The 26,461-nt window shown below is 42.2% G+C and overlaps 2 protein-coding genes across 2 annotated transcripts; both read right to left on the bottom strand.

Moving 5' to 3' along the window:
- Positions 1–1,138: 1,138 nt before the first annotated feature.
- Positions 1,139–9,121, bottom strand: vstm4a (V-set and transmembrane domain containing 4a). The gene is made up of 8 exons (XM_051417303.1): positions 8,928–9,121; positions 7,235–7,687; positions 4,067–4,120; positions 3,843–3,950; positions 3,683–3,716; positions 3,367–3,515; positions 2,505–2,572; positions 1,139–1,740 (listed from the first exon to the last, which is right to left on the bottom strand). Exons 1-8 carry the CDS (start codon positions 8,974–8,976, stop codon positions 1,588–1,590), a joined length of 1,068 nt encoding a protein of 355 aa, XP_051273263.1. The 5' UTR covers positions 8,977–9,121; the 3' UTR covers positions 1,139–1,587.
- Positions 9,122–9,877: 756 nt separating this feature from the next.
- On the bottom strand, positions 9,878–26,263 carry LOC127372827 (uncharacterized). Its single transcript, XM_051416679.1, has 2 exons — positions 25,972–26,263; positions 9,878–23,891 (listed from the first exon to the last, which is right to left on the bottom strand). The coding sequence occupies exon 2, from the start codon at positions 23,678–23,680 to the stop codon at positions 11,372–11,374; it is 12,309 nt and encodes a 4,102-aa protein (XP_051272639.1). The 5' UTR covers positions 23,681–23,891; positions 25,972–26,263; the 3' UTR covers positions 9,878–11,371.
- Positions 26,264–26,461: the final 198 nt, after the last annotated feature.

Raw genomic sequence — 26,461 nt, 5'->3', positions numbered from 1 at the left:
AGAGAAGGGTGTGCATGTGCATCATTCTCTTACTCCATGTGCCTCTATCTCCTCTTCATCCCATTTTTCACACACTGACCTTCACAGAATGGCCGACACCCTTCACCTTTCTCGGGTACTTGAGCATAATGTCTGCTGGTTCCAGGATTCATATTTGCTGTTTATGTCCGTGTCGGGCCGATGGGAGAAGCAGAAGACTCCTTGTGTTGTTTTTGTCCCCTTTTTATGTCCTCTCTTTAAAAAAAAAACATCAAAATCTAGACTAAATATTGCCTCCATCTGGCATACATTACATCATGTTTTATTTGGAAAACATCAACTATTCATCCAACAAAAGAAGTCCCACATGTTAGATTTATAGTAATAGATATTTTGGGGAAAAGGCATATTCGCTTTCATCCCGAGAGATGGGAAGATCAATACCACTCTTAAGCCTGTCCAGAAAATAGGAAGCTACATTCGGCAGCTGCTTAGATGAGAAACGGGGAAATAGCTAGCCTTGCTCCGTCCGTCTACCCCCACCTAAAGAGTCTAAAAACAGGTTGCTGGACTATTTCTTGGCTGTTTCCCCTGGTTGCCTCACAATCTCACCTTGACGACAGAATTTACGGAAACAAAGAAATAGTTTGACACATAACTGTAAAATCCATGAGTTGTTGTTTTTTGTACGGATTTAACAAGCAAGATATTTTCAGTCAGTTAGTGAGCTTTACAGGTGGATTTTGTTACCTTTGGACAGAGGCAGGCTTGCTGTTTTCACCTGCTTCCAATTTTTATGCTATGCTAAGCTAAGCTAAGCTAACTGGCTGCTAGTTGTAGACTTAAATTTACCCGACAGATTTGAGAGTGGTGACGATCTTCTCATCTAACTCTCAGCCAGAGATTAGATGTATTTCCCCCAAATTTTGAACTATAGCTTTAACATGTTACATAACTCTCTCACCTCTAATTTCTCAACGTACCAAATTATTCAATTATTATTATTAAATCAGTTGGCAGTTCCTCGGTAGGCCAGAGATGATGTGACGCTTACAGACCTGTTAAATTATAGATAAATCTGACAAAGTGCAAACCAATCCACGTTAAAGAGATAATTGGAAACAGTATTTATATGAGTCAAAGACTGTACTCTTACACATCAGACCCAGGCATATATTTATTAATTTGGTGTATTAGTACTGTAATTATAAATGCAGTTGAAAAGTGTAACAATGCCTTGTGACACTGCAGTAAGAGAACCTGGACAACAGTTCATTTCCACACAGTCTCCTGAGTTTATACAGAATAGTTAACAGTAAGAGCATTCTTATAAACATCTGGCTCGCAGGCCAGCGATGCCAACAAACAAAACAACAGAATTATAAGACCCCAAAACTGCTTTGCCGGAATGGAACTGCGTCGAGGAAACACAAAACCCTCATTTACCAACAGTTGTAGCGTACTTACAGCCAAAAAATAAACGCTAAATGCCATACTGATAGTTCATAAATATAGTCCTTTGGATGCCACTCTGTACAGTTTGGAGAGCTAAATGTCTGCCCTCACCAGGAGGTCCCACGACACCCATGTGTCCCAGAGCTGCTGTGTTTAAAGCTGTTTTTCCTGAAAGAGGATCTGAGCGTACACAGTGTCCGGGCTGGAGGGTGTGGGGTCAGGACTGGAGGAGGCTGGGGGCTCTGGCCTTGGTCTGACCAGCTCCAGTTCTGCATATGTCAGACTATCCTCCTGTGATACCCGAGTCTGGGGGAGGGAGGGAAAGAGTGAGATAAACTTGAAGGAATTTAAAACAGATAAGGCAAAAGAGGAATTTCATACTATATGTATAAAAAAATATATATAGTGAACGTAGATGTTAAAGGAAAAGATGTATATAGGGAGTGTCTTTTTCAGCAAACAGTAGTATTCTTCTACTCTCTATGGTAAACATTTTTAGCTGTAGAAAGTATGTGTTTACAGGGTTTGCAGGACCTCTTGGAACATTCAGTTTACTCGAAAAACATTTGGTACAATAGGAGTCCTATCCAACATACTCAGATCCTCCTAGCTGCACTAATCCAATCAGTATGTTCGTGCAACAAAAAAAAAACATCTCCGAAAGCTTCATTTCACTACAAAATCACAAGAACGCCATCAGTCGAAATACTGATGATCCTTAGTTTGAGTAGTTTTCTTCTGTATATACTTGTTTGACATTTTTATTGTAGATATAAAACCAATGAAGCACTCTAAATAAATAATTGTGTTTGAGAAGCAATAAAACTAAATAGAATTATCAAGCTCATAACTGAATGAAGAGACGGCAATAAACTCCTGTAGACAATCATGCAGTCGTGAGACAAATTCCCTCTTGCATGTATCTCAATAACAACTCTGCATGAAAAAACATCTTTTCAAATTTTAATAAATACATTTTAAAAGATATATTATGTTTAATAAATGATTTTATGGAAGAAGCGGACGTATGTCTTGTGCTTGTATGTATGGATGAGAACGAGGAGGCTTACAGTGGCAGAACTTCTCAGATGAGTCTTTAACCTTCTGGGCTTCTGAGGTCTCTTTGCAGCAACAGGCACTGAAAAATAGAGACAACCTTAATTGACTCTAAACAACGGCCAGGAGGAAGGAATTCACAAATATTACTATGGTTGAAAGCAAAATTGTCCTTCGCAACCACTTTATGTTAAACCTAGTCAAGGTGTGTTGAGCATTTTCAGCATCAGTGTTTATTTTACCTCAGACAATACACTCAGCAGATACAAATACAGTGTAAAGTTTCATTCTCAGTTTCTTTTCTGCTAGTCTCCCAGTGTCTCTCAAAACCAAAGATGATTTTGTCACGGAAATTGAATTATGCTAGAGATATTATTTTCTGCTTTTATACTTGCTGGATACCTTCATTTACTGTTGTTTTCTTTAGCCACTAATTCTTTTTCTCTGGGCCCCTTCTGACTCTAATGCCTCCCGTGTGTTTGGAATTTGAGAGGAAACTCAAACTGCACACAGAATGACAAGGAATTGAACCAGACTCTTTCATGCTGTGAGGTGACACTTGACCAAAAGGTTAGACTGGAAAAATATAAAAATTTTGGTGATTTAAATCAGAATAAATGTAACTGTGTAAGACATATTCACAGGCTAATGCAGTGGCCAGAGGAGTCATAGTAATGCTGTTAAAAAGCTTTTTTGGTGAACTTTTTAACACTTTTACCTCTCCAGGCCTATAAAAACCGTCTAAATGAAGCCTTCTGAGAAAATTATCTCATTATCTCTGAGGACATTTTAACATTTTAAAGGTCACAAGCCAAAAAGGAAGCACCGGCCTAATGGACCTTTTAAATAAATCCTGCCCTCAAAATGTCACATTACCTTTGGCTGGTATGTGTGGTGGTGGCTCCTCAGGTAGTTTAGGTGGTGTTACAGTTACTCCTCTGTCAGATTTCTGTCTTGTGTGTTTCCTTTGGGCTCTTGGGGAGGAACTGGAGGAACTGCTAGAGCTGGTTACCGTCTCTCCTGAGCTGCATGGAACAGATGAGTTTCAATTACAACTGCTATTAACAATTAAGTCTATTTAAATTTCTCAAAACAGAAATAAAGTATCATCACAACTTAATAATGTTCTGTCAGTTGACTGATTGATTAATCAATTAATTGTTTCAGCGCTAGTTTTAATAAACAACCATACCTGCTTTCCGGACACTTGACCAGCAGGTAACTGGCTGTAGAGAAAGCAGCAGAAAAAAACAAAATCATGTTCACTTGATAATGTAAAAGTTGTCCAGGTATTGTTTTGAAAAGAAAAAAACTGAAACCTAAAGTTACTGTGGAAAAAAATGATGTTTTACCTTTGAGCCTGTGTCTTCTGTGAAAGTACTGGCAAGTGAGCACCAGAGTGAACAGGAAGATAGACAGCAGGCCCAGTGAGCAGAGCAGCACAGCGCACAGATACACATCTACAGAACAAACACCCATAAGCCCAGAAAAAGACATCAGAACAGTGACATTATTAATAGTAAGATCTGTATATGGTAAAGAGAAACAGAAGTAGGGCTAGAGACAAAAACAGTACCTGCAAATAAGCGCCACAGTCCTTCGCTGGTACCATCCTCAAGAGTTAAGTGCACTGGGGGAAAAAAATTTAAAAATCATCAAAGACAGTAAGTTTAGGGTAGTGCCCAGACTAACTTTGTAAACTGACCCAATACAGCAGACGGCTTCAGCGGTTTCCAGAAATATCAAAACTGCTGTCATGAAGGGAGATTCTGCTGTAGCAGCAGCCAAACCCAACACACACACACACACACACACACACACACACACACACAGGACACACACACTGAGGCCTGGCTGTATTGCTGTTCTTGGACAACGTTTGGGGGTTCCCCGCTGCTTTGCATCTACTCTTCCTTTTGTTGGTTGCTTCACAATTGTTTAATGTTGCAATTTTCTTTGTGCAGTTCTTAGTGTGAAAAGAGAACAAATAAGGCAGTTGTGTCAGTGTGTGCCAATGAATGATGGGTTGTGTATAGGTCAGGGGTATTTAGCAAGAGGTTAAGGAGAGTGAACAGAGACTGTGTACATAAATTACTTAGTCTCAACGCCCCATAATGGGTTTTTAATATGTCTTTTAAACACAGGTTGATAAACATATTAATAAGAAATGATAAGATATTAACTCTAATTGACTTCTAGCCTGTTTCCAGACCACTGAACTGCCTGCAAGATTGTCAAATGTGGTCTTGGCCGTTCAGTCTGAATATCACGTTAATTAATGTCAGGGAGTAACACAATGGCTTTTGTGCTGTGACCAAACAAAACTGTATCAGATGTATCAGGCAGTAAAAGCAGCAGAAGACACACAATGGATAACATGACGGACACATAATGTTTTCTAAAATACGTATCTTGCCCTGGAAAGAACAACTTAAAAAAGTTTGATTATAGACATTATAGGGAGGCTTTACAACAATGCAATATAAGAGTCCTGAAATATGCTGTTTTTCTAAACCTTAAAATTTATCATTTTGTTGAAACTACAATAATTACTGAGGGCCAATCTACAATGTTTTATTGGACTGCTTTAAACTGTATGGCGTTCCTGTTATTATGTCCATTCACTGTTGACCACAAAATGGAAAGTTTGCCATGCAGACAAATTGCAGCCGAGTTGTACTCATCTGACGAGGTGACGAGCTACATTTAACAGGCATCTCTTGACAATGTGAGCAGTTAGCAGTTAATGTAAGTAAACCACAACTCTGACCTTTACGCTGTGGTTAACCACATGCTAAACCCCACATCTGATCAGCGCACGCAGCAGGTTAACAGGTTGGCTGTTAGGGAGCTGTTATAGTACAGACTCTCTACAGATGTGTCTACGCAAGCTTTTTCACACCCAACAGCGCCATGTTTATAGGGAAAAAATAATACTGTGCAAAGGTGAAAAACATCAGGTCCAGATTTAGGCTCATCTGCTTCCCTCAAGTTCAGATGTGAGGACAGGACGCAGACAAATGAACCAGGGTCAGAAACCAGAGGCCAGAGAGCAAGACTTCATTTACTGTGCAGATTGTCAACCGACAGAAAAGCAGCAGAAATCACTCAACTCGAAGTTCTGAATTTGGGATTTTAGAGATGGGGGAGAGGATAAACCATCTCTGCCTCCAAGATCTTCTGAATAAGAGTAGTCCAACTATGTCAGTCGGGTGTATGCTTTGTTGTGAGATCTACAGACTGAAATCTTCAGACTGAGGGGTTCCCTGGATTAAAGTTACAACTTCGTTTTCTCTTTGTTTACCCTTATAATGTCAGCTCTTCTGTTTCTGGTTCTGTGGTCAATGCATGTCGGAGATGCCTGAGGTTGTGTGGCTTCCTTAGCGGGACATTGCCCTGAATATAGGGCAGGGCGTTGTCTGATGGCTCAGTCTGACTCAAACCTCTATGCTTTTCTGTCATAAAACTAGTGAAAGGTGAACTGTGCAAATGCATCAGGTGTTGCCACACATAATGTAGCCACACATGCTATAGCAGCATCTGAAAATCTCTATTGAACCCCTGTATCCAGTGCATCCCACAGTGACAGATGACTTCCCTTCCGATCAATCCAGTTAAATCAGAAAAGAGATCAGACTGTGTAAAGAAATATTTATTACTGCATGTGATTTCAATTCTTACTTGTTCAGGTTGTTTATTGTAGCTACATACTGGCACAGACTACATAAGTTCCACTGCAACCGAATTCTCCAGTAAATTTTCTCCTGAGGCTTGCATAAAAGTAAACCCAGGGTGCTGACATCATGTATTTTTCGGAGTTTTGAACGTAGCCAGCTCAGCAACACTCTTACCTTTTTACTCCTCACACTCATACACAGAGAGTGATATTGTTGAGTGTGGTTTGGCTGTGTGAGCTCATTGTTTTGAGATGGAAATGCCAGAGGATTGGGGTCACACTCAAACGCACATAGGCACAACTTACAGCAAATAGCGTAGAGTCTGAAAATACATGCTACACATTTCTGTTTGCCCTTTGTCTTTTAATTAAAAAAAACTCTTGCTCCTGCTTTATTTAGTTATTTCCACTGCCAGATAACGTGGACAGCATGTCTCAGCTGAATGTGTGTGGCTGTTAGGGAATTCCTTGGAAACAAAAATTCCATGGAACATTTTCAGAGTAATAACACTAGAAATCCCCTTTTGTGTTTGATCCTCTCTTGTCAGTGACCAGGGTTGCACAAACACATAGAAAAAAGATACGCTGTTCAAGGCCAAATGGTGTACAACCCAATGCATAGTTTCACTGTTTTGCCAGGTGGTAGATAGATTTGTTTCTCTGTACTTGTCTGCCTGAACCAAGTGAAGGTTAAATCGATGTTAATAAATTCCCTTGCACAGATAGCAAAAAAGGTTAATGCAATCTGACTCCCAAGTCTGCTAGAAATAGTGCAATACTTGAAATTTTGTCTCGTTTCACCACCTTACACTTGATTGGCTTGCCCTCTGCAAGGAGACACCGCCCAGTTATGCTGTAGGGCTTTAACATCTTGCCAAAGGACACCTAGACAAGGAGGATGCTTGCTGAGAAAGGGTCTCAAACCACTAACCACAAGGCAAACGTGATTAGTTAAAAAAAAAACTAACATCTCTCAACTTTCATCCCATTATCAGCCAAAATGGGGCCCTGGGTCTTTGCACAGATAATTGTAACATGGAGAGTGTATTGAAGAACATCTTTGGTTACCTGTCAGCTGTGTGGTGCTGGTACCATTGGACGATGCTCTCCATGTGTTCCTGTGTTTGCGAATCTCCTGAACTCTACAGCTGTAGAAACCCTGATCCATCCCTTTCACGTTTAGAATCCACAGCCGGTACACTTCTCCCTCCGTTTCCTCATACAGACGAAACTTTGGCTGGGGGAAACGACGTGTGTAGTTCCCATACAATTTCATTTTCTTTATGCCCATCTTCACAATCAGAAACTGAGAGGGCTCGGGTGCAGGAGGAGAGGGGGACGGAGGGGAGGGAGGAGGCGCGAGAGTGGGAGCGGAAAGAGGAGAGAAGAACCAGCGAAGGATGAGGACACTGCCGCTCCTCTTCCTCTGAGATACCAGGCAGGAGAGTGTCAAGTTGTCTTTTTCTGTTACCATGACAACGGGCCCGGGGGTCACTGTCACATTCAGGGCGTGACATACCTCTGTTGACAAAAGAAACAAATTTTTTGTTTGGGTGTTGTTGCAAACACAGATCCAATACTTTATTGATTAGGTAACGTGTGTATTATATTACAGTATTATGTATCGTTATGACAGAATAAAATCAAACCAAATATAATAAAACATATTCATTTCACAGAGGACTATGATCTGATAGCTTGTGTGACTCCTCCCTGCTTTTTAAATTAGTAATTAACTAGAGCTGGTAATGTGCCCCGCATGGAAAAAGTCTTCAGTTCATTTTTGCAAGATGTTTGATATCCTGCCAGTTAAACATAATTGTAGCATTTAGACAAAGTAAGTTTATATGCACACCCACAGTGGCTGCTTGGATTTATAGTGTTAGAGCTCACACTATCACTGGTTCTACTTATATATGTCATTCCATCACTGGATGGGAATTCAGTCTGTAACAGCTTGAAAGTGTAAGAGGACTAAGAATGAGAAAACTAAAACATACTTTGTTGTCCCTCTATCTTACTTCGCTGTAGGTAGTTGCGTTTTATTCTGCTGCCAGCTGGGTCAGGTCTGTCTAGAAGAGACATGGAGTCTGGCCACAATATGTGTGATCAGACAGAGAAAGAGAATCTACAGGTGGGAAACATTCATCTTCAGCACGGTACACCCCAAACAAGGCAAAGAGAAACACGACAAGTTAACAGGGACCATCTGGGCTGCATTGCTGGGGTTTTTTCTGTTGATGTTGTTGTTATGTTGGTTGGGGAATCTCCCTTAGGGTCTGTCTTACACTATTTAATGTGACAACAAAAGCAGCAACTTGAGGGACTCAAACTAAACACAAAACTGAACATAATCAAAAGATTACAGGGTAGAAAATATGAGTTGTAAAGTCCACTTTATGTCAATTTTTAGAATGCAAATTATACTGCGGTTTTCTCTGACCACTGAGAACAAACTTACTTAACTGAACCGCAACTGGTTTGATTTTAAACAATTTCCCCAGTTTGCAAGACACCTTTTAGTTACTTCAATATTGACAATAATGTAATAATGACTGCACCCGCCTAATAGCCATTGTTAAGCGGTGTTTTCCTTGTATGTTTGACATTATTGTCACGCCAAAGTTCCATAAGAAACTCAAAATGTATGGTTTCACAGTGGTGTATGTTAGACAACAGATCAAGTTACTACTAAACATTCTCTTACTTTACTTGTTCGCTTTCTTACTGGTGTATATTGCTGTAAACAAGGTAAACTTACCTGTGACCAGAGCCTTAGTCAGGACAAGGACCACTAAAGAGAAGTACATTTTCCACAGTCAGCGAATCCATAAACCCAGACAACTGCACAGCACTTACACAAGCAGCTACATTGAAAACAGAGCCTGACTGCACAACCCACCAGAGCCCTTACCCACCATTAACTCTTCTCCTCTTTCTCCTCTTTTCTGTGTAATATGAAACAGTAAATGCTCTGTTCCCACTTAGAAACTCCCACTCACTCTCCCAGCACTCTCTCTCTCTCTCTCTCTCTCGGACTGTCTCTCCCTGTCTCTCTCCCCTCTCTCTCTCTTTCTCTGTGTGTCCTGCAAAACGTAGGAAATGTCATTTCCTGTGTTCCTGTGAAGACTCTTGGACCGTGGCCCAAAACCCCAGACCTCCAAAGCGATGGTCAAGTCTTGTGGTTTGTATGTGTGTGTGTGTGTGTGTGTGTGTGTGTGTGTGTGTGTGTGTGTGTGCGTGTGCATGTGCATGCCCGTGTCACACTGTGTGTCATTTTGAGGAGCATATACAATAAAGCGCTGAACATGCAATTCCATCACCCAAGTTACTGTCCAGGTCTAGGGATAATCCTCATCCTGCATCTCCCAATAAAGTTTACAAAAAGCAAAGCTGTTGTTCATGTATGCGCGCTGTGGGTTTCTGTGTCTGCATGCATGTGTTCATGTATTTATGTGGATGTGCGTGTGTGTGCTGGGACCTCTCCCTGTCTGGCTGCTGGACAGAGTGGCATGGGCTTGTCTCTGGCTGTGGTTGTCAGACTGTCCCAGCGGTATGAAGCCTGCTGCTTTATTGGGCAGGCTAAACTGCTGAGGCAGGGCTTCTTGCTGGCGCTTCGAGCTCTGCCAAAGCCAAATGGAATTACACAACAGATTTAACCCTTCAGGTTGTACATAGGAAAGCATGAATTCAGTGGAAAATGTAGGTGGGTGGGTTGATAACGCGGTTTAATCCTTTCTAACTTTGACAAAATCTTTTGTTTTTTCTTTAGTACAGGTTGTATCAAAAGAGAGTTGTGTGTGTAAAGAGACTGTGAAGATACATAATGTCTTAGCAACATCTTTTTGTTGGGGTTTCCCTTAAGTTTTCCTTTACATAAGTCTTAAGTTCAAGTCTTTGCTTTACTGGAGGAATCGCTCTCCTCTGCCCTACAGTGGTCAAAGCAGGTTACTGCTTCTCAGGGGATCAACATTACTTGAGTTTACCATGAAACTGGGGAGTGTAAGCAGGCAGTCTCACCACAGCCATGTGCATTTAATCTCAGTTTGTGACTCAAGGCAAATCAAAGAAAACACATTTCACACAGTATTATATCTATCATTGGATCCCATAGGTATAGTAGACGAGGATTTAACCATTTGCATTGATTCGTACAGCAAAAAAAAAAAAAAAACGCATACACACAAAATGTTATTTTCTCTTTTTGTGTTTATGAACTCTCTCGGGACATATAATTGTTCTCTCTCAATAACACGTTGTAATTGTCTTATGCACTCAGTGAAAAGACTCTTCATTTTGATTCATTCAGACCCAGGGTACATTTCATGAGTCAGAACAGGATGCCAGTGACAATAACATTATATTGTTATTACAGTATTTCCAGTAGTAAAATGAAATCAACCTGTAGCAGCAACCTTTATATGTCCCTTTTGTTTATGTATAAGCTTCACAAGGTGATCCTGAAAGACAGTTATTGTGGTGAAAAAATTATTTGGTTGAATGAAGTGTGTTTCTATTGCCTGAATAAGTCCATGTCACACTACTCACAGCAACACAGAAACATTCTCACAAACTTTCAACTTAAAAAATGTACTACCATATGATATTAAACCTTTAAAACAAAAATAATCTCATCACCATTTCTTCACTTTGACACAGTGGTTCAATACACAAACGTTTTACCATCTGCAGATCTTTGATTGACGCTGTGGGCTTAACAATATTTCATGCATCACAAAATGCCAAAAGTAGGATTTCTCCAAGAAAAAAAATAACGAAAACTTAAGCAGACCTGCAAGTGTTCGTAGCAGAAACCAACATTTCTCCAAACTACTTAACACTACTAAACTTGACAAACTGTTGTTTGATGTATGATAACATACCTTTTGGTTTAGGAGGCAACGGGACACTGATCATACTGTATACACAAGAAACATGTCTTAGCTTCTCACATTCAAAAGTCAAATGGAATGGTGAACTTCTCTGTAACACAATAAATAGCTCAACAGCAAATCTCTAAAATCAACAGCAGCAATTTAACAACATTTCACATGAGCTTTTTGAAACTACAAACCAAAAAACATTCTGAGACTATTTTCCCTTGAAAAAGTCATTTACAAACATTTTATTTTATCAAATACTTTGAGCTACTTGTCTGCTTTACATGATCAACCCCTTTTGAGTCAAAGCTACCAGTCTTTCTTCTCACCAGTCAGATAGATCCATAAAATCCTCCAGTTCACTCATTGTTATAATATCACGGGGCTGATACCGTGAGTGGGCTGAGTTATCATTTTCACAAATTGAGCTTCCTGCAAGCTGGCTGTTTGTGTCACACTCTGGGAACGACTCACATGGGCCATGTGTGCTGTAAACTGTGTTGTATGTTTTGTCTGTATCATTAACCGTGTCCATGTATGGAGTCTTCTCTGGGCTGTAGCGATGCTCTTCAGAGTTTTGTCCCATTTCAGGGGCTGGATATCCATAGCTGTGGCTCTCCCTGGTAGGCTGTTGGTCCTGGTGGAGAGTCGCAGGGGCTGATGACCTGTTGTGGTGCACAGAGTTGATAGCTGCGGGTTGGTAGCCTTGTGGATACCCATGGTAGCCTTGATAAAGCACAAGGGGCTTGCCAGCTGGAGAATCCTGGGAGAGGGGCTGTTGTTGGGGCTTGACTTGAATTTGGGGTTGGCGCTGAGGCTGTATGTATGTTTGCTGGGGCTGGGGCTGGGGCTGTGGTCGGGAAGTGCTCTGGGCAGACTCACGCACATTTAGCTGAACATACTTTCCCGTCTCGGGGTCAAAGAAAGTTTTTGTTTTCACCGGAACAGGCACGTCCACAACAAAATACTGACCAGAGCCGAGGTCTTGCAGCACCTTTCGCTGGGTCATTGGGTAGGACTGGGGGTAGCTCGACTCTACATGGTACTGGGTCACTGGAGCTGGGTGGTTGGCATGATGGAGAGTGGGAGAAGAGGGAACATCAGCAACTGTCTTAGGAGCAGCAGGGTGGGAAGCAGGGCCAGTAGCGTGAGGCGAGGTAACAGGGATGGAAATGGGAGCAGTAGCATGTGGTGAGGCAGCTGGGAGGGAGATAGGACCAGTGGCATGAGGGGAAGCATAGAAAGAGCTATGAGAAGATTGGTGCTCTGTGTGGGAGGAAGGCAAGCTAGACCCCAATGCTGGAGCATGAGTGAGGGTGACAGGTGGGGAAAAATGAGGGGAAGCCACAGCATGGCGGTTGGAGGAGCGTACCTCAGTGATGGAAGAGGAGGAGGAGGAAGGAATACCAGAAACCTCTTGAAGAGGTTTCTCAACTGCAGCAGGGCCGTCTGCTTTGGTCAGCTCCTTCTTGATTCTCCGAGTAGTCAGCCGTTTCGCCCTGCGCAATGCTTTCTCACTCTTTGGGGGAACAGCTGGAGGCTTGCCCAGAGAGCGGGACACATCACTGCTGAAGCTGCAGGCTGATTCTGGCCTCTCGTAGTCATACAGGCCTCGTATATCTGCAAGGTCTGCTGCACTGGTGGCATAACTCTCCACATCCTCTGACATGTTGCTGATGACAGAGCGCGAGTCATCCTCATCCAGAACGATGCTCCTCCTAGAGTAAGGCCTGTAATGTGGGAGAGGGGCTGTGTACTCCTGTGAAGAAGAAAGATGAAAAGGCGAGGATTCTTTGATAGCAGCAAGTCTATTTGACCCTGTGTCATAATGGACAGGAGTTACAGCACTGTGTCTCATTAGCTCTTGCTCCTCCTCGGCTCTCTCTGACCCAATGGGTGAACCCACTCGGAAATCCTCTACAAGGTTCTTATGGAAGCGTGGTTTGACTGACTTGGTGAGAGAGGAACCTCTAGTGGTGTTATCCTTCACCTTGAACATTAAGGGCTTGGCTCCCAGAGCAGGAGAAGAGGTGTTGGAGCGGGGCAGAGATGGAGCTGGAGATGTAGGGGCATGAGGCCTAAAAGACCTGATGTGGGAGTCCTCAGCTGACTCAAGCCCTGATGGATTGTTTCTTCGTTGGGAAGGTAAAGGGGAGCATAACTGTCTTCCTCTGGGTTTCCTCTCCAGGTCTGCTGAGGTGATGGCATAGTACTGAAGAGCATCCAGCCTCTGTGCTGATCTTTTCTGCTCCTCTATTTGAGCGGCTTTGTCCTTTTCTCTGTAAGCTGCTAACTTTTCTTCTTCTTTAGCCCTGCTCTCATCCTCTCTTTGAGATAGCGTCCGTTCTCGTGCTACTCTCTTCTCCTCCTCTTTCAGTGCTGCTTGGCTCTCCTCCAGAAGTCTGGTCTTCTCCTCTTTGGCTTGCTTGTCTTTGTGAACAGCTCTCATCTCTTCCTCTTCCCTTTGAGTTCTCATCCATTCTTCTCTCCTCTGTCTTTCGCTCCTCTGCTTTTGAATCTGCTGCTCTGTTTTCTTCTGCTCCTGGATCTGTTTGATCCTTTCCTCCTCTGAAATCTGAGCAGCTCTCCTCTGCTGCTCCTCTTTAGCAGCTCTCCTTTGCTGCTCCTCATGAGCTCTCCTCTGCTGCTCCTCCAGTGCAGCTCTCCTTTGCTGCTCCTCTTTAGTAGCTCTCCTCTGCTGCTCTTCTTGTGCAGCTCTCCTTTGCTGCTCCTCATGAGCTCTCCTCTGCTGCTCCTCCAGTGCAGCTCTCCTTTGCTGTTCCTCTTTAGTAGCTCTCCTCTGCTGCTCTTCTTGTGCAGCTCTCCTTTGCTGCTCCTCATGAGCTCTCCTCTGCTGCTCCTCCAGTGCAGCTCTCTCCTCTTGCTGTTTCGCCCTCCTCCTCTCCTCATTCTCTTTCATACGCTCTTCCTCGTCTCTCAGTTTCACCCTCCTCTCCTCCTCAATCTTTATTCTCCTCTTCTCCTCCATTTCTTTCACTCTCCTTTCTTCTTCTCTTTGCTTTGCTCTCATCTCTTCTTCTTTTTGAGCAGCTCTGTCTTCCTCTGCCTGTTTTGCTTTTCTTTCTTCCTCTGCTCTTCGCTCTGCTTCTCTCTGTTTTTCACGCCTCTCCTTGATCCTAACAGCTATGTCCTCCCGCTCTCTTGCTCTCCTCTCCTCTTCTCTACGAGCGGCTCTCCTCTCTTCTTCAGCCAGAGAAGCTCTACTCTCCTCTATAATGTGTTTTATTTTCATGTCTTCTGCTCTTGTCTTCACTTCTGTCCCAGAAGCTCTGCTCTGCTTCGCTGTGGTTTCTTCATGCTGAGTTGCAAGCATTTCTTGTCTCAGTTTTTCTGTCCTCGCTTCCCCAATCTTTGCAGTTTGTTTGCGTTCCTCTATGTTGTACACCTGCCCCAAGGTGGATGGTGGATGAGAGTTTTTATCCAAATATGGTATTCTTTCATCTTTAGGGGACAATTCCTCAGGTTTTTCATTTGAACTATCCAGTGGCTTTAGGTGTTGTGATACAGAAGTGTTTTTTGACCTGTTGACTGTAGAAGATGAGGTTGTGGCTTGCATGGGAGGATCGTTTGGCTGGTGTTGATCTACTGGACAAACTCTTTGGGTATCAGTTCCAGCTACCTGTACACCTGTACCTGTAACTGTACGTTGTATATGTTTTGCCCCAGTGTCTAATACATCTTCACTGGTTTTGGCATCTAAACACATTTTCTCTTGTCTTTCTTTGTCTCCCAATTTGAACATCCCAGTCCTTTGATGTTCTTTTTCTGTAATGGGAAATACTAAGGGTTTGGGCTCTTTGTTCACTTTGGAGCTGATCTCTGTCTTATTTGGCAAACTTTTCTCTTTCACAGAGAGGTCTTGTGGGTCAGCAGTGAAGACTGGGCGTCTGCTATGACGAGTCTGTATTAGTGGAAAGAATCCTTCCTTTTTGTTGGGTGGGAACTCCTGAACGTTGTTTGCCTGGTCTTCTGAAACAATTACTTTTAACCTTGCATAATCTGCAATTGCTGATATCTCAGGTATTGTGGATGCCCTTTCTTTTGGCTTTGGTTTAACTTCAGGTTTTTCTTTAACCGTATTTTCCCTTGTTGGATGTGAATTTCTTGAGGTCTGTCTTTCCCTTGCTGCGAAACTGGACTGGTTCTCTGTGTGCTGTTTTCTGTTATGAATAGCTTGACCTGCCTCTGTCTTCACATTTTTATTAGTCTGTCTCTCTGTGGGACGATCACTCTGTTTTGAAGCCAGATTATCTTTTGTTTCCCTGTTTTCCCTTTTCATGTTCTCATCTTGAACGCTTGCTGAACTTGATTCCATTGTTTTCATTTTACTTTGATCCAATGTAAAGACTTCATTTTTTCCTTCATTGCACAATTCCTTGCTGATAACTGCCTTGTTTGGTTGTAATACTGGAAGTTCCCCTCCTTTTAAAACAGCATCTGACGTATCTCCAACATTTGCACTATTTTGTGGGTCATTATTGGTTTCTGCTACCCCTTGCACTTGAAAATAATCTCCCACCATTGGTTGTATCTTTGATTCATCCACTGATTTCCCACTTTTATTTACTTTTTCAGGCTTTCCATCTTCAGTGTTCACTTTTTCTTCACGACTATGTGATGCAACTAGTTTGTGTTCATTATCTGCAATGGCACCAGAAGGGACAGTTGTGACAGGATGTTTTCCCGCCATTTTCAGGTTGTTCTTCTCAGCTTCTGCTGGCACAACTCTGATGGCAATGATGCCTATATGGACATTGTCATCCGATTGATTATTTTCTCCAATGAGTGTCTCTTTATGCGGATGTTTTGGAGATACATGCCTGTTTCGATTCTCAGTGAATTGGTTAGAAGGACTAGTTTTGTTGACTTGTTTTGGCGATATAGAGTCATGTCTCTTTTCCTCCGGTAGGGGTGCATTCTGACCATCGATGTTCTTGCTTTTGGAAGGATTTATGGCCGTTGTCGTATCTTCTTTCACTGGTGGGTGGGGGTCGTGTTTTATCAGGTTTTCAGCATCAGCTCTGTTGGAACTACTCGTGTGGTCAATTCCAGTGTTCACCATTTTAGCTATGAAGCTCTCATTGATATGTGCTGTTTGCCTTTTTGGTGCATTTTTCTCTTCAGTGTTACTCTTTACGTCATCTTTCTTTATGCCCTTTGTTGAGCTCTCTTTTGGTGTTTTATTTGTGTCGTCTTTGGTTTCTCTTGCCACCGTGTCCTGTTTGTAGAGAACGGGTTGAGTTTCAGCCGACACTTTATTTTTAGCAGGTACAGTGACAGTGGAGGGCACACCCTTTTCAGCCAGGGGTTCCTGGAGTTGTGTTTCCCTCTGGGGTCTTGCATTTGTAGAGAGACTCGGCTGTTGGAGATTAGTCCTTTTCACAGTGACAGTCTCTGACCCATTGTTCTGTCTTATATCTAGGGTTGAAGTTTCTTGCATGTTTTTAGGATGATTATTCATACCAACTTTAGTTTGATCTTTCTTCACTGTCGGAGTGTCCTGTACAATTTTGTCCTTTACCTTTACTCCTTTTACTTCCTTTGAAGATTTATTTGCTTTACTTAATTCTAGATCTGAGCTGGGATTACATGTATCTAGCTCTGAACTACTGCACTCTTTTACTTTTGCATTCATTTGTTCTTGAGTGTCGTTATTCCTCTGACCGTCGTTCACAGATGGGGTTCTCTCTCTTACAATTACCATTATTCCTGTGATCTGCAAGCTGTCGTCAACCACAGGGGTCTCGTTCTGAGCAAAGACGAGATTAAGTGAAGGTGCTGAGTCCTCACGAACAGCTTCATGTTTGCTCTCAGCCTTTTCTGTCGTCATAGGTTTGGAGATTTCAGCTTCGACCTGAGCTGTAACTTGCGATGGATCCGCTTTCTGCTTGTTGAGATGGTCATAGTTTGCGGAAGGATTGTCTTGAAGTCCCTCTTTCAGTTTTCCAGAGTTCTCTCCATGATTTGATTCCGGGTTTCCTTGCTTGTTCTTGGGTGGTGTCTGCTCTTTATTTTGCATTGGTGACTTAATTCCAGACTGATTCTCATTCTTATGATTTTCTACCAAACCCTCATCTGTGCTCGTGGTATAACTTCCTGTCTGTTTTGCTTCTCTGGGCAGTTTCGGCACATTGGTACTACTCTTCGTGGGTTCTTTGGGAACTTGTTTCTGTGAATGGTCTACTAACTGACTGGTGGTTGCTGCAGACTTAACTGGTATTGAAGCCGTGCTGGGAGGTGAAACAGACTTGACTGGTTCCGTCTGTATTCCTGAAGGCTTCATCAGGTGCTTCGGTGTATTATTACTGGACATTGTGCTTTCATGCTTTTTATGCACTTCCTGTGATTGTGGCTTCTGTCGTATGCTAAAGGTCTGACTACCTGCTAGTTGCTTGGTAGACATTTTGGATGTAAACCCATCTCGTATAGCAAAACCCTTTTCTTTAATGGCTGAAATCTCTTTTTCAGCATGAGCCTTTATCTTGGAAGTCAGGATCTCCTGCTTAGTCTGAGCTCTTTCTTTATGGGACAGTGCTCTGGGAGGGTTAAAATGTGAATCTTTACCTGGACCTGCACTGTGCTCAGTTGACTTGGGTTTTCTTTCAAGGGGGGGTGGTTTAACCAAATCAGCATCTCTTTGCTGTGAAACACCAGGTTGTTTCAGAGGGTCACATTTTTCTGACTTTTCAACACAGTCATCCCTCACTTTATCAGTAGCAGTGTCACTATTTGCTCTACCTGTACTGGTAGGTAAATAATCAGCACCAGATAATTTGAATTCTTTGGATGACTCACTGTAAACATAATGACTTTCTGCCACCTCACTGGATTTAATGCTGCCTATTTCCTCCTTATTTTCCATGTTAGCTGTTGCAAATCTGCTTGTAGGACTATGTTTGTCCTTTGATTTGTCATTACTATCTGTAACTATCTCAACTTTATCAAGACATGCACCAGGTGTTTCATTGGCATCATTTGTAGAATCAATTCCGACAGCTGAGAGTTTGTTTCTGTTTGTTGAGGTTGTATCAGTAAAACCATATTTCTCTCTAAGATAATTATATTCAGAAGTCCCTCTGATAGCTTGATCTGTACTTTGTTGATGCATTTGTGTGGCCTGGTCCTGATTCTTGTACTCCTTCTTCTCATTTTTACTGGTATTTACCTTCAAAGGAACATCTTTCTTAATCCCATCTTCTTTTGTGAGAATTGTATTTCTGACTTTTTGCTCTCCTCTCATTTTCTCCTTTATTTTAGCCAATTCTGCTTTAGTTTTAGCTAACTCTGTCTTAACTTGCTCAACTTTATCTGGCTCACTTTTGACCTGTTGTGTCAGTGTTAGTTTTGCTGTTGGTTTAGCTGACCTTTCCTGCATGTTGTCTGTTTTTGTGAGCTCTGCTTTAGCTAGCTCCACTTTGGTTTGTTTCAACTTTGCTTGCTCTGCCTTTCTATCTTCAACTTTTTCCTCTTCGGCTTTACTCATCTGTGTTGTAGGAGGCTCTGCAATTACTTGAACTGCCTGAATTAAATCACCCTCAACAATCTTAGTCTTCTCTTGTTCGGCTTTAGCTTGTTGCTCTTTTATCTGCTGTAGTTTAGCTTGTTCGGCTTTAGCTTGTTGCTCTTTCATCTGCTCTAATTTAGCTTGTTCGGCTTTAGCTTGTTGCTCTTTCATCTGCTCTAATTTAGCTTGTTCGGCTTTAGCTTGTTGCTCTTTCATCTGCTCTAATTTAGCTTGTTCGGCTTTAGCTTGTTGCTCTTTCATCTGCTCTAATTTAGCTTGTTCGGCTTTAGCTTGTTGCTCTTTTATCTGCTCTAATTTAGCTTGTTCGGCTTTAGCTTGTTGCTCTTTCATCTGCTGTAGTTTAGCTTGTTCGGCTTTAGCTTGTTGCTCTTTCATCTGCTCTAATTTAGCTTGTTCGGCTTTAGCTTGTTGCTCTTTCATCTGCTCTAATTTAGCTTGTTCGGCTTTAGCTTGTTGCTCTTTCATCTGCTCTAATTTAGCTTGTTCGGCTTTAGCTTGTTGCTCTTTCATCTGCTGTAGTTTAGCTTGTTCGGCTTTAGCTTGTTGCTCTTTCATCTGCTCTAATTTAGCTTGTTCGGCTTTAGCTTGTTGCTCTTTTATCTGCTGTAGTTTAGCTTGTTTGGCTTTAGCTTGTTGCTCTTTTATCTGCTCTAATTTAGCTTGTTCGGCTTTAGCTTGTTGCTCTTTCATCTGCTCTAATTTAGCTTGTTCGGCTTTAGCTTGTTGTCCTTTCATCTGCTCTAATTTAGCTTGTTCGGCTTTAGCTTGTTGCTCTTTCATCTGCTGTAGTTTAGCTTGTTCGGCTTTAGCTTGTTGCTCTTTCATCTGCTGTAGTTTAGCTTGTTCGGCTTTAGCTTGTTGCTCTTTTATCTGCTGTAGTTTAGCTTGTTCGGCTTTAGCTTGTTGCTCTTTCATCTGCTCTAATTTAGCTTGTTCGGCTTTAGCTTGTTGCTCTTTTATCTGCTCTAATTTAGCTTGTTCGGCTTTAGCTTGTTGCTCTTTCATCTGCTCTAATTTAGCTTGTTCGGCTTTAGCTTGTTGCTCTTTCATCTGCTGTAGTTTAGCTTGTTCGGCTTTAGCTTGTTGCTCTTTCATCTGCTGTAGTTTAGCTTGTTCGGCTTTAGCTTGTTGCTCTTTCATCTGCTCTAATTTAGCTTGTTCGGCTTTAGCTTGTTGCTCTTTCATCTGCTCTAATTTAGCTTGTTCGGCTTTAGCTTGTTGCTCTTTTATCTGCTGTAGTTTAGCTTGTTCGGCTTTAGCTTGTTGCTCTTTTATCTGCTGTAGTTTAGCTTGTTCGGCTTTAGCTTGTTGCTCTTTTATCTGCTGTAGTTTAGCTTGTTCGGCTTTAGCTTGTTGCTCTTTCATCTGCTCTAATTTAGCTTGTTCGGCTTTAGCTTGTTGCTCTTTTATCTGCTGTAGTTTAGCTTGTTCTGCTTTTCGCTGTGCTTCAGCCTGTTCTGCTTTAACCTTTTCTGTTCTGATTTGTTCTGCCTCCATCCGCTCTCTTTCAACTTGTGCTGCTCTTACCCGATCTTCCTCACGTTGCTCTGCTTTGATCCTTTCTTTTCTGGCCTGTTCAGTGTTAGCCTGTTTTATTCTTGCCTCCTCAGCCTGCTCGGTCTTGGCCAGCTCAGTTTTTATGTGTTCCTCTTTTAGCCTCTCTGCTTCAGCTTGTTGTGCTTTGACCTGTTCACCCTGCTCCTCTCTCATGTGCTCAGATCTTACTTCCTCTGTAATATTTTTTGGCTCCTGTGTTACCTTCTGTACTCTAGTTTTCTCTCCCTTGATCTCTTCCTCTCTGACCCACTCTGGCTGTTTTTCTATTGACTGTTGTGTCTGTTCTTCTTTTCTCTTCTTATCTTTAATATGCTCTGCTTTAGCCTGGTTTACTCTCTCCTGCTCTGTTAGCTCTGGTTTGACTTTCTCTGAACCAGTCTGCCCTGCTAAAATTAACCTAGCTGACTCCAGTTTGGGCTGCTCCACTTGAGCCCAGTTCTGAGACTTTGCCAGCTCTGCTTGGGCGTGTTGTGCTTTTATATGGTCTGTCATGGCCTGTTCGGCCTTGACCTCAACAAACTGTCTGTGTTCTGGCGGGTTTGCCATTGTTGGGGCAGATGCATTGTCAGGGTTAGATAATGAATTTTTCTGCATATTATGTTCAAACTTTGGTTTAGCTTGTGTCGGCTGCAGACTTTGCATTTCGTTCCCTTTGGGAATAGTTTTTCTGTGAGCTGTTTCTTGCATGAGCATAGGTGTGTCTTTGTTCGAAACAATGGTGGGTTGGTTTCTGTATTCTTGAGCAGTTTGTCTGTTATAATTCTGTGTCAAATAATTATCTTTCATTTCATTTTCCTTTAGTCCGTAATACTTTCGAAGTGTGTATTTGTCCTCTAATGTTCCAGGTTGCTGTTGTCCATAATATGCTGGATTTTCTACAGTGTCATTACTAAATGGAGCATATTGTGGCAGTTGGTTTGAAATGATAGGACTGACCAATCCAGTCTTTTTGTGAGATGTTTCAACACCAAAACTCTCTCTCAACTCTGTTTTCTCATGTTCATGTTCTCCGTATTTGTCTCTTGGTAAATTTAGTTCTTCCTTTATTGCAGCTGCTCTTTGGTAAGCCTGTGCGAGTTGGTCTTTTTCCATTGAAGTGTTTATCTCTTGTTTCCATGGAGAGATAGCTGTTTTCAGTCTGAAATTTTCTGTGTCTTGGCTGTTTGTCTGTCTCCACCTATCCTGTGAGGACACATTACTGTAATCATGTTTATTTTCTTTCAACTGCTGATATCTATCCACCTTTGTGAATTCCCTTCCCACTGTTTCATTAAAATGTTGCTCAGTATTTGCCTTGCTTATTAAATATTCTCTGGTTTGATTGTTGTCAGCATTTAGCCTCGGAGCTTCTGTAGTTGTATAAGGTGGTTTAAGCCTGTATACATCTCCTCCCAGAGTTTCGACATTATCTATCATGCCTTGCTTATAGGGAGTAAATGACAATAAGTCTTCATGGAGATTCTGTCCATTAGCCAGCTGATTACTAGCGTAATTTCCAGGTATGAAGTCAGTGAACCCAGAGTGATGAACCATCTCACTTTGCATCTGAGCTGTCTGGTAATTACTTGAGGTGTATTCTGAATATTGGCCTGCATGTGCTGTTGCAGGTTGAGAATTTAGTGTTGTAAGTGGTAATCCAGGGTTATGATATTGGTTTCCATATTGATGTGAGGCAGAATTTGTCCTGATGGATTCTTCTACCTGGGGAAATTGAATGCCGGCATCTGGGAAATCAGGGATGTCTATCACTGTGTCTCTAGGCTCCTGGACAGAAGGTTGTTTGTTTTTCTCCGGTGTGTCCAAGCCTTTGAATTTGGTGGGACTATAGGTGCTTTTTACTCTTTTCCTGTTGTCTTTGAGATTGAAGAGTAAGCTTGTGGCTCTGGATTTGTAGCTGGACCTAATATCAGGAGTGGCTCCCCTGCTTTCTGCTCGCACAGGAGGATGTTCGACAGGTTGAGGGGAAACTGCATACTGCGGGACCTCTGATGTCTCTACTTCTTGATTTGCATGGACTAAAGGTGTGAGCAGCTGGCTGATATTGAAAGGAGTTGTGCTTGTGTTACTGCTGACAGCATTTGGTGCCACAGTATTGTTGCCAAAGGGAATTAAATTATCATTGCTATAAAGTACTGCTTCTTGATTTGCTATCATTCCTGTTGTGATATTTTGCTCTGTCATCATTTTAATTTTTTGCTGGAGGGCTTTGACAGAGCTGATGGTGTCCTGGACACGTCGAGACATCTCAATGGTAGGTGATGCAGTTGATGGGCGTTGGGATGGGAGCCTGTTAGTTCCCAGGCTCTGCGTCCGCTTCCTGTGGGGGAAATGACCTGCCAACTCTGACTCACACCGTTTCTCTACGGCCAAAGATCTCTGCAGCATTGTGGATGTTGAGGTGGAGCGTGATGGAGTGGGTGGAACCATAGGCGCCAAGTTATTCCTTGGGTGTCTGATACTCCTCTCCTCAAACCTATAAGGACCCTGTGGTTGGGCCTCCATTGAAAGCTCCTTGTACATTGGTGTCTCATACCATTTAGGAAATTCTGAGCAGTGCATAAACCCTGAGACTTCTCCTTGTTGGAAGGGAAACCTGTTATGGTCCCTCCATAACTTGAAAGGACTAAACTCACTGTGTATAAAGAAGTTAGAGTTACAGTTGACCTGTGCAGACATGCTGTGTTTACTGTGGGAAGATCTCATAAAAGACGATGCCGAATTCATTTGAGCCACTGCTGCTACGTCAGAGGAGTAGAAGTTGGTGTCTCGGGATGAGAACGGGCCAGCTGAAGGGAAATGACCACTGTTAAAGTTTTGCTGGTATGATGTAGAGAATTCAGAAAGTTCCCTTTGGATACTCATCAGAGCTGATTTGTCCCAGCTTGTCTCATCATTCCAGTCTCTGAGTTGACCGTCCATCCCTGCTCCATCTCTCTGTCCCTCAGAGTTAAAAGCTCTGATGAGAGAAGACACTCTGGATCGGCTTCTGCGTTGCTGTGAATTCAACTCTGTGGCTCCATTGCTGAGGAAGGACAGCTGCTCTTCCCTCAGAGATTCCTCCTGTTGAGAAGTTTCCACAAAGGAGTGCTGGAATGTGGCAGAAACCCTCCCTTGTGTCCTTTCCCCATAAACCTCCCACTGTGGATCTCTGTGGATCTCAGCCCCATACATCCCTCCATGGATCCAGTCCTGTCCATACTGCTGCACCCTGAGGCTGAAGCTCTCGTGTGCAGCTCTCTTAAGTTCCTCCCTCTCTCTGTCCTCTCTGTCTCCGTCCTGGCCACTCTGACTAAAGGCCAGCTGTCTGTCTCTCTGGGTGCAGGGTGAAGACGAACAGAGGTCTGAGTCATTATAAACAGCCTCATCTCCAATGCAGAGACTTCTGAATGCTCGATCTGTCAGATTGCTGACCTCACGGTCAGTCTCATCCAGAAAGGACCCACCACTGGAGGTGTCGCTGTAGCCTCCATCGCTGTGCTTTCGATGTCCGCCACTCTTTCGGCCTGAGCGGCGCTTCTCAACTGAGGTCATGATGCAGGCTCGCTAACAAAGAGCTCTGTCCTCAGTTGCTCAGTCATTCATGCAAACACAGACCTCAAAATTATACACTCTGTCTGCTGCTGGAGGTACAGGGCCCAGAGTATAGGGCCCCCAGGCAGGATTTTGTACTGCCAGTAGCTCCTAAGGCATTGTGCCTTTTACTTTGCCTTTGTCCAAAAAAATCCTGGAATTTGTTGTCCTCCTACAGGAGAAAAGAACGGAGAATTAGACTGACCTCACTGGCACTCACATAAACATTGATATAAAACAATTTTATAACAGTGTTTGCATGATGTGTGTGATGTATTTCAACACTGACTCAAAGCCTAAGATATACACAGTGTTTTCTCTCATATGAGAGAGTAACTTATTTGTTGTGGTGCTTAATTTATGATAGCTGGCTCAGATAAGAAGCGTTTTTCCTTTGCATTAAGCAGCAATGTACTGTATGTGGGTCTGAAAACAGCCCTGTAAATCCTTCCACTCAATCACTATGACCTTCAGAGACATGTTGTGAATAAAACTACACTGTTGCTAGGCACAGTAAAGACAGCTTCACGTGAGTTATTCTGGGAAAGCAGGACACAAACTTAGACATACACACACACACGAATACACACACAGACACACACACACATCAGATTTTGATTTTCTTTATAAAAGCTATATGTTGACATTGTTTTTAGAAAAATCTGAGGTTGGAATTAACTGACTAAATGTGTTCAGGTTGATAAGAGGTTAAAAAAATTAGCTTAAAAAGTTTTTCTAGTCAAAAAGTCTGGCTAGGCCCAGTTAACTGTACCATTACATTGAAAACAAATCTTGTAGTAATACTATAGTAGAGAGCAAGTGGAAAGCGGATTAAAATATCCTTATGTAGAAGTGCTGCTAAACTGAGATTTCAGAGGTAAAATTAGAAAATGTATTGCTGATGTAAGTACAATGTGACATTTAAGTTAATAAATAACACTACTAAATTAAAATTCATTAAAATTACCACATTTACCAATAAAAAGTGTATTATGAAGCGTATGAAGCATAAAACAAGTTAGTTAGGTAGTTAGTGGTGCTTTCTGTGAAAATATTTATATATAGATAAAATCAGTCAAGGCCATGGGTAAGTGCTGTGACATATTTGTATCTGTCACCATGACTTTCCTAGCCTTGTTACTCTCACTCATCACTCACAGTAAACTGGCTGTAGTGCATTGCCTGTGGAGGGCCTTTGAAACCGAACTAAACTGGATCTAAAATGTAACATAATGCAAAACATCAAAAACAATGCTCAACATCTCAGTAATAAAATAATTTCTTTCTTCCAATCTGAGGCGAGAGCCCTTTTAAAGCTTTCCTATTGCATTCTGTTGTACGGTGCTTTTTAAATACAACATTTTAGAGGCAACAAGGTAACGTCATGGGTATGTTCTGGTTAAATTTACTGCAGCTGCCAGGCAGCCGTCACCTTGCTCAGAATATCCAGTAGTTCATTAATATCTTCTGACCTGGCCGCCATCCATCTCATACGCATCTACAGATGAGCTACACACACCACTGCTGTACCTCCTGGCTAAGTCAGTATCAAATAAAACTGGGGCAGAAATGAAAGGAAGTTTAAAAATGTAATGCAACACCTTTCTACTAAACCAACAGCAACTGAGGCCTCATGTTGCTGCACGTCTTCTACAGCTACACTTGAAGCATTAAAATAACTCTGACTTTTTATTTTATATGTCACTCTATCTCTACCCAAATGAAACATTCTGTTCAGGCTAGAAAGAAGATGGTAACTATCCCTAAGTCAAGACTTTTTTGCAACAATAATCTCATGTCAAGCCGTCAGGGTGATTTCAGTTCATTCTTGCATGTGACAGGTTTATTTTTGTCTAGTGACGGGCCTCCAACTCTAAAACCTGAAACCAAAGAGGCCTCGTTTTTAGAGGGACTGTGGTCCAAAATGAAGACTGAACAGCAGCAAATCTGTCACTTCTGAGAGCAGAAAAGATTTGACTAAATATTTATAAATGTCAGCAACTGTCAGGAGAAAGAAAATCAAATTATGTCAGTCAATATCTCCAGTAAGTGAATGTGTATTTTCTTTTGGAGATTAACACAGGGAATTGTGTCGTATCTCTTCATTTATTTATCTGCATGAAAATGCCCACTCATGAAACTAAACTTATTGAAAATGAGAACACATGCATGTCTGGAAGGTCGAGCATATTTATTGTCAAGTTAATATTATTTTATTATTATTTTTTAAAATGATAAGAATATTGTCTTACCTTCCAGTTTTATAATCCATCATTTGGGCCTTATTAAACTCCTCAAAAAGCTCTGTCTCCTCAAAAAGGCCTCGCTGATCTGATCCTGCCCTGTCACAGTCATACAAGCCCTCTCTGGCTCCTTCTTTTGACAACAATCCAAAGCAAAAACCTCTATGTAGTCCACAGTCAGGTCTTTGAGCATCTGACCAGAGGCAGGCAGCGGGACTCAGGTCTGGAGACCAGACAGAAATAGAGGAGTTGTCCCAGAGAGAGTGTCCACCATGGGGGACAGAATGAGGGCTTGAGCTTGCATGTGGATCTGTGAGATCCTTTGGTGTCGAGTGTCAGACAGATGAAACAAACAGCCTGTGAACTATTTATAAATCTGGACAGCTAACTGTTGGCCATTAGCAGCTACAGACGGTGACAAATTAAAGGAAAAAACAAAATAAAATGTCTTAGTAAGGTGTTGGGCCATGATTGACATAATTTTCACATTCATCAAACC

The sequence above is a fragment of the Dicentrarchus labrax genome, unplaced genomic scaffold, assembly GCF_905237075.1.
Source record: "Dicentrarchus labrax unplaced genomic scaffold, dlabrax2021, whole genome shotgun sequence".
NCBI classification, from domain to species: Eukaryota; Metazoa; Chordata; class Actinopteri; family Moronidae; genus Dicentrarchus; species Dicentrarchus labrax.
Note: the sequence above shows the minus strand (reverse complement) of the source record. Positions and strands in the feature narration are given on the sequence as shown.

Coding starts and splice junctions, on each gene's coding strand:
- LOC127372827 (XM_051416679.1), bottom strand. CDS start 23,680: ATGACCTCAGTTGAGAAGCGCCGCTCAGGCCGAAAGAGTGGCGGACAT.
- vstm4a (XM_051417303.1), bottom strand. CDS start 8,976: ATGTACTTCTCTTTAGTGGTCCTTGTCCTGACTAAGGCTCTGGTCACA. Junction 4,121..7,234: donor CAGCACCACACAGCTGACAG/GTAACCAAAGAT, acceptor TTTTTCCCCCAG/TGCACTTAACTCTTGAGGAT. Junction 3,951..4,066: donor ACTGTGGCGCTTATTTGCAG/GTACTGTTTTTG, acceptor TTTGTTCTGTAG/ATGTGTATCTGTGCGCTGTG.